This window comes from Bombus flavifrons, chromosome 7, assembly GCF_040668555.2.
Source record: "Bombus flavifrons isolate JBK064 chromosome 7, iyBomFlav1_principal, whole genome shotgun sequence".
In the NCBI taxonomy this organism is placed as follows: domain Eukaryota; kingdom Metazoa; phylum Arthropoda; class Insecta; order Hymenoptera; family Apidae; genus Bombus; species Bombus flavifrons.
Window position 1 is genome coordinate 16,133,096 of NC_138448.1, and position 12,311 is coordinate 16,145,406.

At 37.6% G+C, this 12,311-nt stretch overlaps 3 protein-coding genes across 3 annotated transcripts in view; 2 read left to right on the forward strand and 1 right to left on the reverse strand.

Annotated features, from left to right (window-relative positions):
• The window catches only part of LOC138181567 (RNA-binding protein fusilli-like), a 28,997-nt gene extending 25,460 nt beyond the window's left edge, over positions 1-3,537 (forward strand). The window contains exon 12 of the mRNA XM_069116492.1: positions 1-3,537. Within this exon, the coding sequence (XP_068972593.1) occupies positions 1-183 (183 nt within the window). The 3' untranslated portion in view covers positions 184-3,537.
• The window catches only part of Zw10 (Zeste-white 10 kinetochore protein), a 24,496-nt gene continuing 14,828 nt past the window's right edge, over positions 2,644-12,311 (forward strand). The window contains exon 1 of the mRNA XM_069116498.1: positions 2,644-2,783. The gene's annotated coding sequence lies outside the window, so the exon portion shown is untranslated. The remainder of the gene's footprint in view (positions 2,784-12,311) is intronic.
• bark (C-type lectin domain-containing protein bark beetle) overlaps positions 4,489-12,311 on the reverse strand; it is a 16,485-nt gene continuing 8,662 nt past the window's right edge. The window contains exons 11-27 of the mRNA XM_069116490.1: positions 11,806-12,196; positions 11,297-11,724; positions 10,973-11,218; positions 9,970-10,910; positions 9,420-9,883; positions 9,130-9,326; positions 8,590-8,988; positions 8,232-8,509; positions 7,909-8,162; positions 7,606-7,817; positions 7,396-7,520; positions 7,101-7,331; positions 6,896-7,021; positions 6,564-6,822; positions 6,276-6,477; positions 5,960-6,207; positions 4,489-5,878 (exon numbers count right to left, since the gene is read on the reverse strand). Of these exons, the coding sequence (XP_068972591.1) occupies positions 5,087-5,878; positions 5,960-6,207; positions 6,276-6,477; positions 6,564-6,822; positions 6,896-7,021; positions 7,101-7,331; positions 7,396-7,520; positions 7,606-7,817; positions 7,909-8,162; positions 8,232-8,509; positions 8,590-8,988; positions 9,130-9,326; positions 9,420-9,883; positions 9,970-10,910; positions 10,973-11,218; positions 11,297-11,724; positions 11,806-12,196 (5,793 nt within the window). The 3' untranslated portion in view covers positions 4,489-5,086. The remainder of the gene's footprint in view (positions 5,879-5,959; positions 6,208-6,275; positions 6,478-6,563; positions 6,823-6,895; positions 7,022-7,100; positions 7,332-7,395; positions 7,521-7,605; positions 7,818-7,908; positions 8,163-8,231; positions 8,510-8,589; positions 8,989-9,129; positions 9,327-9,419; positions 9,884-9,969; positions 10,911-10,972; positions 11,219-11,296; positions 11,725-11,805; positions 12,197-12,311) is intronic.

Below are 12,311 nucleotides of genomic sequence, written 5' to 3' on the forward strand. Positions count from 1 at the left end.
TTAACTCCAGCGGAATGTCTGCAATTAGCACCAGGAGCAACTGTGCCCGCTGCGACCACACCAACCGCAGAACCGACGCGTATCGACGCTTTCCTCCCTCGAATGGATTTGGAAAAGCGTGTACCTGTTCCAGCACCCCCTCAAGCAGAATGCAATCCATTCATCGAAGTATTCATGGTGTGATGATGATTATCCGATCAAGATTCATGTGATTCTCAGCAGGATTGAGCGAATCTTTTAGTCTCGCACGATAGTAACTGAACGGTTACGTTTATTTGCTGCTTGTAAAAGAAGGCAACGTATTGTCGTACACCTGTACGTATGATAAGAAGAATCCTTGTCTTAAAACAGCTTCGAGGAAATTCGCGGTACGAAGTCTCGAAAGGTATTCAACGTGACTGGATTCGCATCTTTTTCTTATCTTCGAAAGAAGCTCCCCCCATCTTCCACCCCGTAAATCTAACGTGTCGCAGGGTGGCACGTTCCTTTCTAGTCTAGAGACAGATGCAAGTCGTCGTAGCATAACGCAGTGACGTCGTTTCTTTCTCGTCGTTTGTTTCAGTTCCTCTGGAACAGGACGCGCACGGCACATTTTCTATTCTCCTTATCCCCCCGTGTCCCCCCCCGCCCCCCCGCCCCCCCTTGGCTTCTGTTCTGTCACCCCATCTTCACGTCTGTTTCTTTTTTCTCGCTTTATTCCATTCGCCGCTCTGTGATTAAGCATCAGGACGCTAGATGCATAGATTCCCGGGAGCGACGAACCGCGATCAGCTAGCATCGTCTGGTCGTGTCACTAATATACCGTGGCGTTCCAAAATAATTCACGTTTCGATCATTTTAAGTAGGCTCGCTGGGAATCAATGACCGCAACCGTATGGCTGATATTCGGAATTTGAGCAACGAATTGAACGCATGACGCGTTAGCATTTAGTTCGTACGTAGATTGGCTCGCAACATTGTGGTTCCGAGTATCCGGCTATACTATTATGATCGAACGTGTTAACTACGATAATCTACTCTGGTTAATATAGCGAAAAAAGACGAAAAAGGAGAAGTAAAATCACCGGCGTGATATAGCGCTTTTATTTTTAGAGTTTTACTTAATTTAATATAAAGTTTTTAAATATGAAATTTATATATAATATATACCCTATCGCGAATTTATCCGAACGAGATACGTTATTGTCGTTGGTTCGCCGTAAAGTTGTCAAGTTTTACTATTATCGAGTAAGTTATTCGACTCCAAAGTGTCGGTTCATGTTAGCTTCCGGCTCGTCGGTTTGCCTGAATCGCTGTAGGAGACTACGATTCGCGTGATAACGACGATCTAACGATACTTCGTCATCGGATCGCGCCATGAATACTGCAAACATTTCGCGAACGTTTTCCTTTAAGATATTGTCACCACCTCGAGCCAATTTTTACCATCGGTTTCTGCTTGTAATCGATCGTATCTGTTTGTAGTAAAGTACATACGTATAATTACGGTTCTTCTACAGTGACTGCTATATAACACATACGTTGAGTTATTTAACATTGGTAAACCAGGTCGAGAATGCTGATACCTGAGATTTTTATTGATCGCTCAATCACGTAATTAGTTTATATAATTTTTAAACGCTATTTTTTCCCAGTAAAGCGATACGTTTCAACATTTTTTCACCCCCTCCTCGTTGCAGTGTATTAGTTTAGAATTAGTTGCAACGTATAGCGGATCTTTCGAATAATTTTCTGCATAAAAAGAAGTAAGCCTTGACGAGTTTTTTAAAATCTTATTAGAATCGATAGTGCAAATGTCATTGGCTTATATAATTACGCACGAGAGAGGGATGAATTATACATTCTTTGGATAAAAATTGAGTTGAGAACATGTCTCTGCAGTTTTGCAAATGTTCCTCTCTGTTCTTGTTCCTGCAAACCGCGCTCGTGTATAAAGGTGCAATTTTAGATATAGAGAGTGACGTTCGAAAAGCCAGGGTCATTTTATCGCTAAAAGTTAAGCATCATAAAAAGTCGTAAAATATCTTACGAATTATATAATATATATACATTATATACGAATATATAGATATACATATTTTTCATAAATATTACACTACAGCTAAGTTTGAAATGAGCTTCGATAATAATCGATAATCGACGTGTAGTTGTAGTTGCCAAAAACTTCACCGTACATTCTGACTTAAAGAAAAAAAGAAATACCAACATATATAACATGAATATCTTTCTTTCAATCGAGTCTATATTTTTGCATCCGTGCGAGTTATAAAAATTGAAAGAACACAAGATCGAAGACGAGAGAACAGGTTATATATGGATTGATCGATAATATCGAGACCTTTAACTAACATCGTCACCATCGAAACTCTCGATTCAAAGGTACCTGAAGTTGTCTGATCGTACGTACGCGCTAAAACTATTAGCAGAGCTATTAGTGACACGCGATGTGTTGTATTTCGTTTAGCGATTCATCTGGTCGCGATGAAAAGTGCAATGAAAAATGACGAGGTGATACGAAAATACTAGGGTTGCGAGTTAATATCGCCGGCTCATAAGAATAAGTGTTTTAGGAATTAAGTTAAACTGTAAGAGATAAAAAAAAAACAGTGTTCCGGATTAACGAGCACCGTGAACAAACCGCATTGTTGATTCTGTTTCTCGTTACCGTAACGTGCTATGTCACACAATATTGGTGCAATAATTTTTCCCTTCTTCTTTGTTTCTTATTGTGACATACGTTATAGGGACCAAAAACACTAGTTCCCCGTACTGAGAAATATCAGGTAAAGTACTATCAATTGTTATTCGTATTAAATTAATTATTTCGAACAATGTACATCGATATTTTTCAAATTCGCAATGAATTATTTAACGATTTTGCTTCAGTTTATTTTCTATACAGATCGATGGTTATTTTACTTAATTAATTATTGTAGTTCCTGATCGTACGTCATATATGGATAGTTCCTACCGAAAGGTGTTCTCCTGATTTCTAAGATGTTTTCTCGTGTTAGATTTAAAAAAAAAATTTTATTTCGAATTATGCTCATTCGATCTGAAAAACAGACTAGAACAAAATATTTAAATAATTCATGCAAATTTAATGGAATTATTCCGTAGACGGAAATTTTTAGCTATTCGATCTCGGCGTGACTCTCCTATCATGTTAGTATAATAGAAAATTGTATATACATACGTTTGTATGCCTATCTTATAATAAGATTCAGCATATTTAAATGAAAAAAGATCGCGTCTAGAAGACGCTGAGCGAGTAAAGCCGTTTATATTTATGTGACCCATTTCTTTATCGCACAAAGAGCTTTTTAAGGAAAAAAATTAAAAAAGATATATATATATGTATATATATATATATATATGAGAAGCTTTCGTCTACTGTAAACACAGGCGAACTTCTGTCGCCGATTGATCGTTTCTGCAGTCTAAAAAAAACGGCTACGACGAATAGTAATCTGATCCCGATATTTAATAATGTTATTAACGATATTAATATTAATATATTCAATAATTGTTTTAAAATAGTCTTCCATAATTTATTCGTCAACCCTTTCATTATATCGTGTAATATATTGTATACACAGTCCAAGATATCTATTTAATTGTAACGTATATAAAAAAAAGTAAAATCCATTCTTTTTGTTTCGATTTTTCTTATAATGTGATAATAAAACCATTTAATCGAATGCATCGAATGTTTATTAGTACTGTCGTGACCAATGTTCAATATACAAATTATTAAATTACAAATATTTTATAATTTAAACGAACATTACTATTACTTCCTGAAAAGGTGCGTCAAAAATATTTTGCACGTAAATTGACGCTTATCCTTGCTTCCTTAAATAATGTCTTAATCTTTCTTCTTTGGAAGAATAAAGTTACATAGTAAACCTTTGTTTGTTGAGCTACTATTCACCGATAAAACTTATACGTAAAATCTCTATGATTCTCTTACAATTAACAATATAAAAAAATACGAATAACGGAGTGTCTTAAGTCGATTCAGTGAAAGACATCTTTTGTGTGATGTCGGTTGTATTTATATATTATATGTATATGCCAAATAAAGGCACGGGTATAATGAACTTACGCGTACGGACGGATAATCTGTTGCTCAATAAAATTCTTACGAAGGCGTTTGGTGAGATCACCTACACTATAAGGAAAACTATATCTATTAAATCATTCTCGTGTTGATATAAAAATGTATATATGTATAGATGTAGTATTCCTTAATGTATAACTCGCTTATGTGATAAGAACCATCAGTACATTAACGAGACTAAAACGCAATTTATACTTAGACGAGTTATCTATCACAACGTCGGCACGTGAGTTCCTCTCATCGTGCTAATATAATAAAGTATACTCTGTTCAACGTGTTTGGCAGTGTAATACCATGCATATGTGACATGTTTTCATATTTTTCGTTTTTACGTCGCGTTTCCCAATCTCAGTGCAATCTTCATTAGTCGCTTGTTCGTCAATGTCCAAAGAGAGGTATTGTAGAAACTATTTTACATGTGCGCTTCACGTGCGTGTAGATGACTCTTTAAATTATCCCAATCGCGAACTATCGCTCATATCGTTGTATCATTCGCTCTTTGTACACGATGTATAATAAAAAGTTTCATTTTAGTCAATACATTAGTGAATATACTATGTATTACGTACTACGTAATTAGGTACAACTTGGGATTGTGCGCAAGTGCATCTTGTATAAAATGTAAAACAAGCTCCTTCTTATTCATCCGTTAACATCTATTAAATTAAGAGCCACCCGAATACTGAGATCTCAGCTACAAGAAGATAGCAGACGTAAAATATTTTTCTTCGAAAAAATGACAGAGTTCTGTCGCGTCTTTCTTCTTGAGTTCAAATAGCTTAAGTATTAAATTCGGTGGGCTGAATAATAATAATCAATTTCCACCTAGAAGTCCTTTCTTCGTGTTTCACGTAATAAAAATTATACTCTACCAGTGGATACATTTCTGGCGGTATTTCTTTTTAACATTTACATTACCTACATAATTCAATGAACGATGCAATTTCACTTCCCATTAACAATTTACATCGCCGTTTCCAAGGGCTGACTTTTGCTTCGCGCCCCAGCTGACAGTTGCGTTAATTCCGTTGGCTCGTTTGCCAAAAACACATCCAAATTAGTCTCTAGCAAGGCTTCGCTTTTCGAACGTAAAGGCTTTTCTTCTCCTGTATCCAAATTAGTTTCTAACAATGCTTCGCTTCGAGGCCTGTCTTCGTGATAATGATAAGGATGAGGCGGTATCGGAGGATTAAAGTTTGGAGCATACTCTGGTACAGGCTCCGATGTCTGACTCGGTGTGAACGTTGCGTTATCATAACTGCGTTTTGAATCATAATCCATTGTACTGTATGATGCTGATCCGTCGATATCGCGTTTCAATTCGCTAATAGAGTCAGTCAAGGCAAGACTCGAATTTAATGGAAGGGTAGAGGTATTATGAAGGTATGAACTCTCATTGGTAGCATCGACAACTGGAGTTTCATCAGCGGTGGTTTCTGTGATGGATTCAATGGGCCAGTCGTTGGTGGTTCTTGAAGCAAACGTGGAATGATTTCTAAAACCTTCGTTGCGATATGTCAAATCAAACACTGGATTATCCCCGCTTTGTGGAGCGCCGTACTTTTGAACAGCTCCTTTGAAATCGCTAGTGCTCGGGGAATATCTTGGATTATGTGCTTCGTATACATCGTAGCTTTGATTGTCTTCCATGGATGAGTTTAATTGAGATTTGTCCATTGAATCTATACTACCACCATTTAACATTCTTCTATAATCTAGCGACTTCGAGTTCAAAGTATCTGTAGAGTGTTTCGTCTGAAATGAATATATGCGTAATGATAATCGTGTGATACGACAGAGAGGTGGAAGAATTGCTTGAAACAGAAGAATATGTACCGCAATAGGTTTGCGTCTGTATGCCAGTTCAGTGAAACCAGAGGTGGAGCCGACTGATCGCAAAGAATGCAAAGATTGTCTGATTGAATTCCGTCTTTCTAGCCTTTCGAGGTTCCTCCTTTTTGACTTGGATACCCAGAGTGCGATAGCAGCCGTTAATAGCGCTAGGGCTACGCCAGCTGCCCCTAACACAGCCACTGCAACTATGTCTTTTCTCCAAGATAGCGGATCGATATTTACTTTAGGATCTGGAATTAAAAAAAAAGATGTATATATATATCTTTTTTCCTAGAATTATATGTATAGTAAAACTTACCAATCTCACAAATGAAAGGACTTGGCTGAGCACAGTAGTCAATTTCGATAGTCTGATATATGAAAGTGGTGCACTTATCCACACGATCTAATTGTTGTACCCAGGCACGATCAGAATAATCGTATCCAACTTGTTGTTTTCGCAGAAATTGCCAAACTTCCAGATAATTGCCCATAATGAACGGCATGGACGCGTTCACAGACTAACGGCATTGGAACAAATTTCATTAAACGAGCCTATAAATCAGGTAATTAGACATACTAAGAATTCCAGCGATCGATGACTCACTCTACAGAATTCTCGAGCGCTAAAAAAATCCATGGGAGCACCAATGTATATGTAGCATGTATCGCCCACTAAATCCCATGCTGGTGGACATTTGCCATTCAACACTGACTGATTGCTCATATGGAAAGGTTGATAGTCAACTTGTAACAGCTCCGGAGAATCTCCCCTGTCTCTGATTCTACCAGCAACAGCTAGGGTTTCGTTATATCCCCACCAATTGTGTCGTGCATCTATATGGGACCTCCACATTTCTAACTGTCTGTATAATTAAAAATTATATGATTAACATTCTATGCATCCAATTATAAAACGATATTTAGTATTATGCATACTGTGATCTATTCATCGTAAGCATTTCGTAATCGTTGTCTGGATTAAAGAAAACGTTATCCACGTATTGTTGGCCAGGGGTTCCTGCAACTACCGTGCTACGGCCGTCACGGTCCACTGCGTAATTTCTGAAATAATTTTTCATAGAATTTATGAATGAAATTTGTTGTTGTTTGAAATGTCGGATGTTGAAGCAGAGCCGCGTACTTATAGAAACCATTGTGAGATGTGCTTTGATAGATAGGTAAACGAACTCCTTCGAATCCAGAGATTTCCAAGAGATGCGCACCAAGATTGGCATGCAAATAATTCAGAGTCATATTGCTGACTACTTGTTTTAGGACAATGTTATTATCATAGAGAGCATTGTTCTTTGTAAAATAGTTTCTGAATATAATAACTTCTTGATAGGGACTGCTTTGACGACCTTCCACGTATCTGAAAAATACTCGATCAACCTTTCTGTTCACTAGCGTCATCGGAGATGTTCCTTCTTACATACAGAGCAGGTTTGTTGAAATTTTCTGCAAAAAGATTATTATGAATCCATCCTTCCAATGAAGTCGCAGAGCCCCTGGAATCCGCTCGAATCGAAAGACCACCTTGGTTTTGTCGAACAACGTTATTCTATGATATCGAAGATAATATATTTAAAAAGACACGCACATTTTAAGCAATCAAAAGATACTTTAACAAATATTGGGACGCTTACTCTGAAGTACAAAGATTGAGTATTTTGGACATCCAACCATACAGCTGACTTGCAGGTTGAAAAATTACCATACAGTTTCTCGCAATTATTCGTGAATTGATTACGTTCAAGGGTCATTATAGCATTCACTTCGCCAGCACTAGCGTATTTAATCGCTCCTTCACGGCAGTTAGTTATCACAGAATAGGAAATGTTATGTTGCACATCACGATCTGAACAATGAAAAAAAAAATATGTATATATATAGAAAGAAGAGTATGACATGGATATACTATATTCAAGTTACGTAACAATTTTCCTTACTGAATCCAATAGCAGAGATCGGTAGAGTGACTACTTCTGCAATAAATCCATGTACGTTGCTTGCACCATTGGCGAATAATCTTATACTAAGGCTTGGTCCCTGAGTTCTGAATAATTTCTTTTCATCGAGACTATTAGCTTCCAAGTGGCCTATCCTTTTGGCAGTGATATTATAAATGTCTCCATCGTACAAAGTAATGCTATCAGTTCGGCCCGGTTTCCCAGTGGAATTAAACAAATTAAATTGCAAAAGCCTAAAACGATGTAAATTAAATTTGATACGATTAAAGAAGGATAGATGTTCTATTGGGAAATGTGGATACCTAAATCCAAAAGGTTTTGCCCTGTAAGCACTGCGAAAGATCTTAACACAATTCACAGGATGATTGTCGTATTTGTAATAAACTATAACTCGTTCCTCCAGTGTAATTTCTTTAGTAGTATCGCAAATATCGATCATGCTGAACAAATGATAAGGAATACTAAGATCTTTAATTGGAGTAAACGAACTTTCATCCGCTTCGCGACCTTCGCCCGTTATTGACAGTAAATTCACACCATTTCCAAGCACGTTATCGATAACGTTGAATAATAATTCGACCTACAAGAGTAACAAATGTATTGATAAAATAATAAAAAGACCTAGTCAATAATAAAAGAGCAACATTATCCGATACGAACCGTATGGGTCGGCGATATCACGTTAATGCCGTGATAAGCGCTACGAGTTATGTTAACGTGCGTTATCGTCGGAGATTTCATAATCGTTTGCAGGGCAGCTGATTTCTCAAAATGCAAAATACCAGCACCGATGATCTTAATGTATCTTAACACCGACTCGACGCGTCTTACTGTTTCGTGAGTCACGACATCGTGAATACGATGCTCGTACAAGTGACGCTCGAATTCGCTGTTGGCAATCCGTATTCCGCCCCAATAGTCATGCGAATCGTCCAGATTACGTTTCCCACAATTTATGAAGACGAACTGACTGTCCCATGGGCATTCGTGCCGGTGCCCGTATAATTGCCCGTTTAGTCTAATTTGACAATCTTCCAATTTCACTTCTTTTCCGGTACACTGAAATATTATTATACATTAAAATATCCAGTATGTGTGTATATAGAATGTTAAGAAAAGAGAAATACGAGATCAACGAATACAGCACTAAAAAACAGAGAACGATCATCAAATCGCTTTAAACGGTGTACTTTTATTTACCTGCAATGGTTCGGGCCAAGACCAAACGCGTATTAAAGAACCAGGATGAAGTTCGTATCTACGATCATAGGATACATAGACATTAAGCGAGTCGTGGCCCAACTGTCGACAGGCTACTTGTGCGTTTCTTTCAGTAAATCTAGTGTCGCACAAGGGTATCCACTGTAAGGTTGTTCTATTGAAGAATTCCAAGAATCCTGTACGAATATAATAAAATGAATATCCCAGCTTGGATAAAAAAAATGAACGTATATTTATTATATGACTATATGCGTTTAAAAAAGTTTTACCTTCGTTGTACAGGGACGAACATCGTCCATCTTTACAAAGACGGATAGTTTCATCCGACACGGAAATTATATTTCCACTTTTTCTTAACTTTGCGTTCGTAGAGTCACTAACGTCTTCGCGTTCCATCGGTTTCATTATTATCTCATGACCAGGTGCACCTACAGCTTTCAATGTACCAAGAACAAGAATCCCAACGTTGGGTGCAAATTCCATAACAACATCCGGATAAACGTGCAATGTGGCTTCTGGCATGATCGTGATATCAGATTTAACAACGTAAGGCTTGTCTCTGGAATGAATGGATAGATTTTCTACTATGCGTCCACCTAAATTATCCAGATCTATTTCCTTTCCAATCTGCCAGGATGCAGACACCGAAGAATCAAAAGAATCGCTGGTTAAGAAAGGTCGGTAGTTGGCAACTGCGTGATCATTCCAATCATCGAAATCGAAAATACTTTGTCTGTGAATAACGAATACTTACATGAGATATAACGAGACGATTAAATTAATTATAGATTAATGTTTGTTATATAGATAAATTAATACCTGATTTTAGTATCGTTATCAGTTCCCCACCAATTCTCCGACACATCAACTTCGTTGTTAATTTTAGCTGTTCTAATGCCAGCCAATAATTCATAATCCAAAGAATTATCGCCAAATAAATTTCTGTTTATTTGCACTTTCTGTATACCATGAAACCCAACAACGTAACTAGGACTATCGTCTGTACGACGTGGTCCCATACTAGCTGGATCATAGGTATTTCGTTTGACTTCGTTGTTATAAAAACGCGCATCGACGTTTCCCAAAATTTCTGATTGGCTGTCTGCCTTGAATTCCACCATATAGCCTCCAGTATTGCTCTCGATATAATTGTTATTAATCTGCATTTTTTTCTCCATTCCTTGAATGGAAATCAAACCAGTTTTACATTGATTTCCCTCGAATCTATTATTGGACATATTCAAGGTGGCATAGTGGCCGTCGACTACAAAGCCAAACTGCTCGTTGTTTCGCCAGGTATTGTTATCAAAATATAAAGTGTGCGTGAAATTCTCGTTATACTGCCACACGTCAGGCAAAATCACTTCAAAGCCCCCCCTTCTGTTTCTTTCGATCGTACTATCTTGCATTATCCAATGGAAAAGATTGTTCGAATGTCTTGCATCGCGACTGAATTGATGTATTCCTTTGCCATTGTCTGTGATCAAGCTATCGTTAATGTGAATCGCAATTTCAGACATATTCGTCTGGTAAATGTTCCAGTAAGGTGAATGTACGTAAATAGCTTGCTCCTGGTTGTGAGAAATCTCACAAGCGACCAATTGTATAGTTTCGTTTGCCTTTCGAAGAAAATGATCGCCAATTTCATCCAGATACCGATTGTAAAATGACGCGAGTATACCTTTCTTATTGTTCTTGATTTTGGACTTGGTTACTAGCAACTTTGGGATGGGGCCTCTTACGATTTTGTTTCGTACATCCTGTAAATAATATTTTATATATCTTCGATACTATAAACGTTTGAACATTCTAATTCCCATACCTGTATCGGAGCTTGAAGAGCTGTGAGAACAACAACAGCCCCTCCAAGTGCGTTGGTGCCGCTATCGTATTCTAAAATCACAGCATAAGAGGTCGATGTTGCAGGAAATATTGCCAAATCGCGTTTCAAGTTCCAACTTTCTCGACTAGGATCGACGTATTGCGAATCATGTAGAACGATCTGTTCTGTACTACGATTTTCGATGGGATTTAAAAGTTGAATACCGATAACGTATCCTGGAGTGCACTGTAGAATCAGAGAAGTATCTTTTAATTATTTCTTTGTAAAAACAGAAAGGAATGTCGACTCTTTCGATACACTTACTTTAATGGCAATACGTTGTCGAATAGGATCGCCAGTAACTTTGACAGTTATCATATATTTAGTTTCCTCGTTAGACAATTCAATGTCTCTCATGTTATACGGTATGACTACTGGATTATACGACGAATCAATTAAATCCGGCATACGTAGGAACCACCCAGCGAATTCTCTTTGTTGAACTGCAGAAAGGGCAGGATTGTGCCTTATCCCGGCGACTTTGTTGTTCTCGATCCGAGAATTGATGATTTCCATTCCCAATTGTTTGAAACTGATCCCACTTCCCCCGTTTTGCGAGAAATCGCTGTTCTTCACAGTGTTTACAGCATCCACCGAGTATATGTCCGAATATAAAATTCCTAGACCGTCTTGCAGATTGTCAATTATTCTAACACTGTCCAACGAATGTCTTGCAAAATCGATTTGAAGAGCTGTGCAAATTTAATCATCTTTTATGATCGTATTTCATAAAAATTTTTTGAAAATTTTTAAATGGTTATTATAAGACGTACCTGGCTTGAAGGAATTTGTTGTATAGTCAAGCAGACCTGCTTTTTCTATCGTTACAAATTGAAGGTCGCTTCTCAGGGCTAACGGTCCCAGTCGAAGACCCGCCCACGCAGCTTCCGAACATCTAACACCCACGTCGTTCTCGTGAGTGCAAGAATTCTCAAAGTTCTGCTCTGTTTCTGCTTTACACTTCGATATATCGTTATCGTCCACGGTACATCTAACGTTGCTTAAAATAATGTCTTCGTTGATACCAGCGTTTGGAATTTGCGAACGTTCCAGCAGCCAATTATCTGGATCTAAAGTGAGACCTAATTGGTGACATACTAGAGCCGCGTCTCGGATTGTCCAACCGTAATTGCATACCGTTCCCCATTTTTCTCCTACTTTTACCTGTTAAGCATACGTAAGAATTCCATAGTGCAATTCAAAATTGTACAATTCTCTTCTTTTTTCTTGATCTTATAATTTTACGTCAATTTCCTAATGATTATAATTCCATTTGATT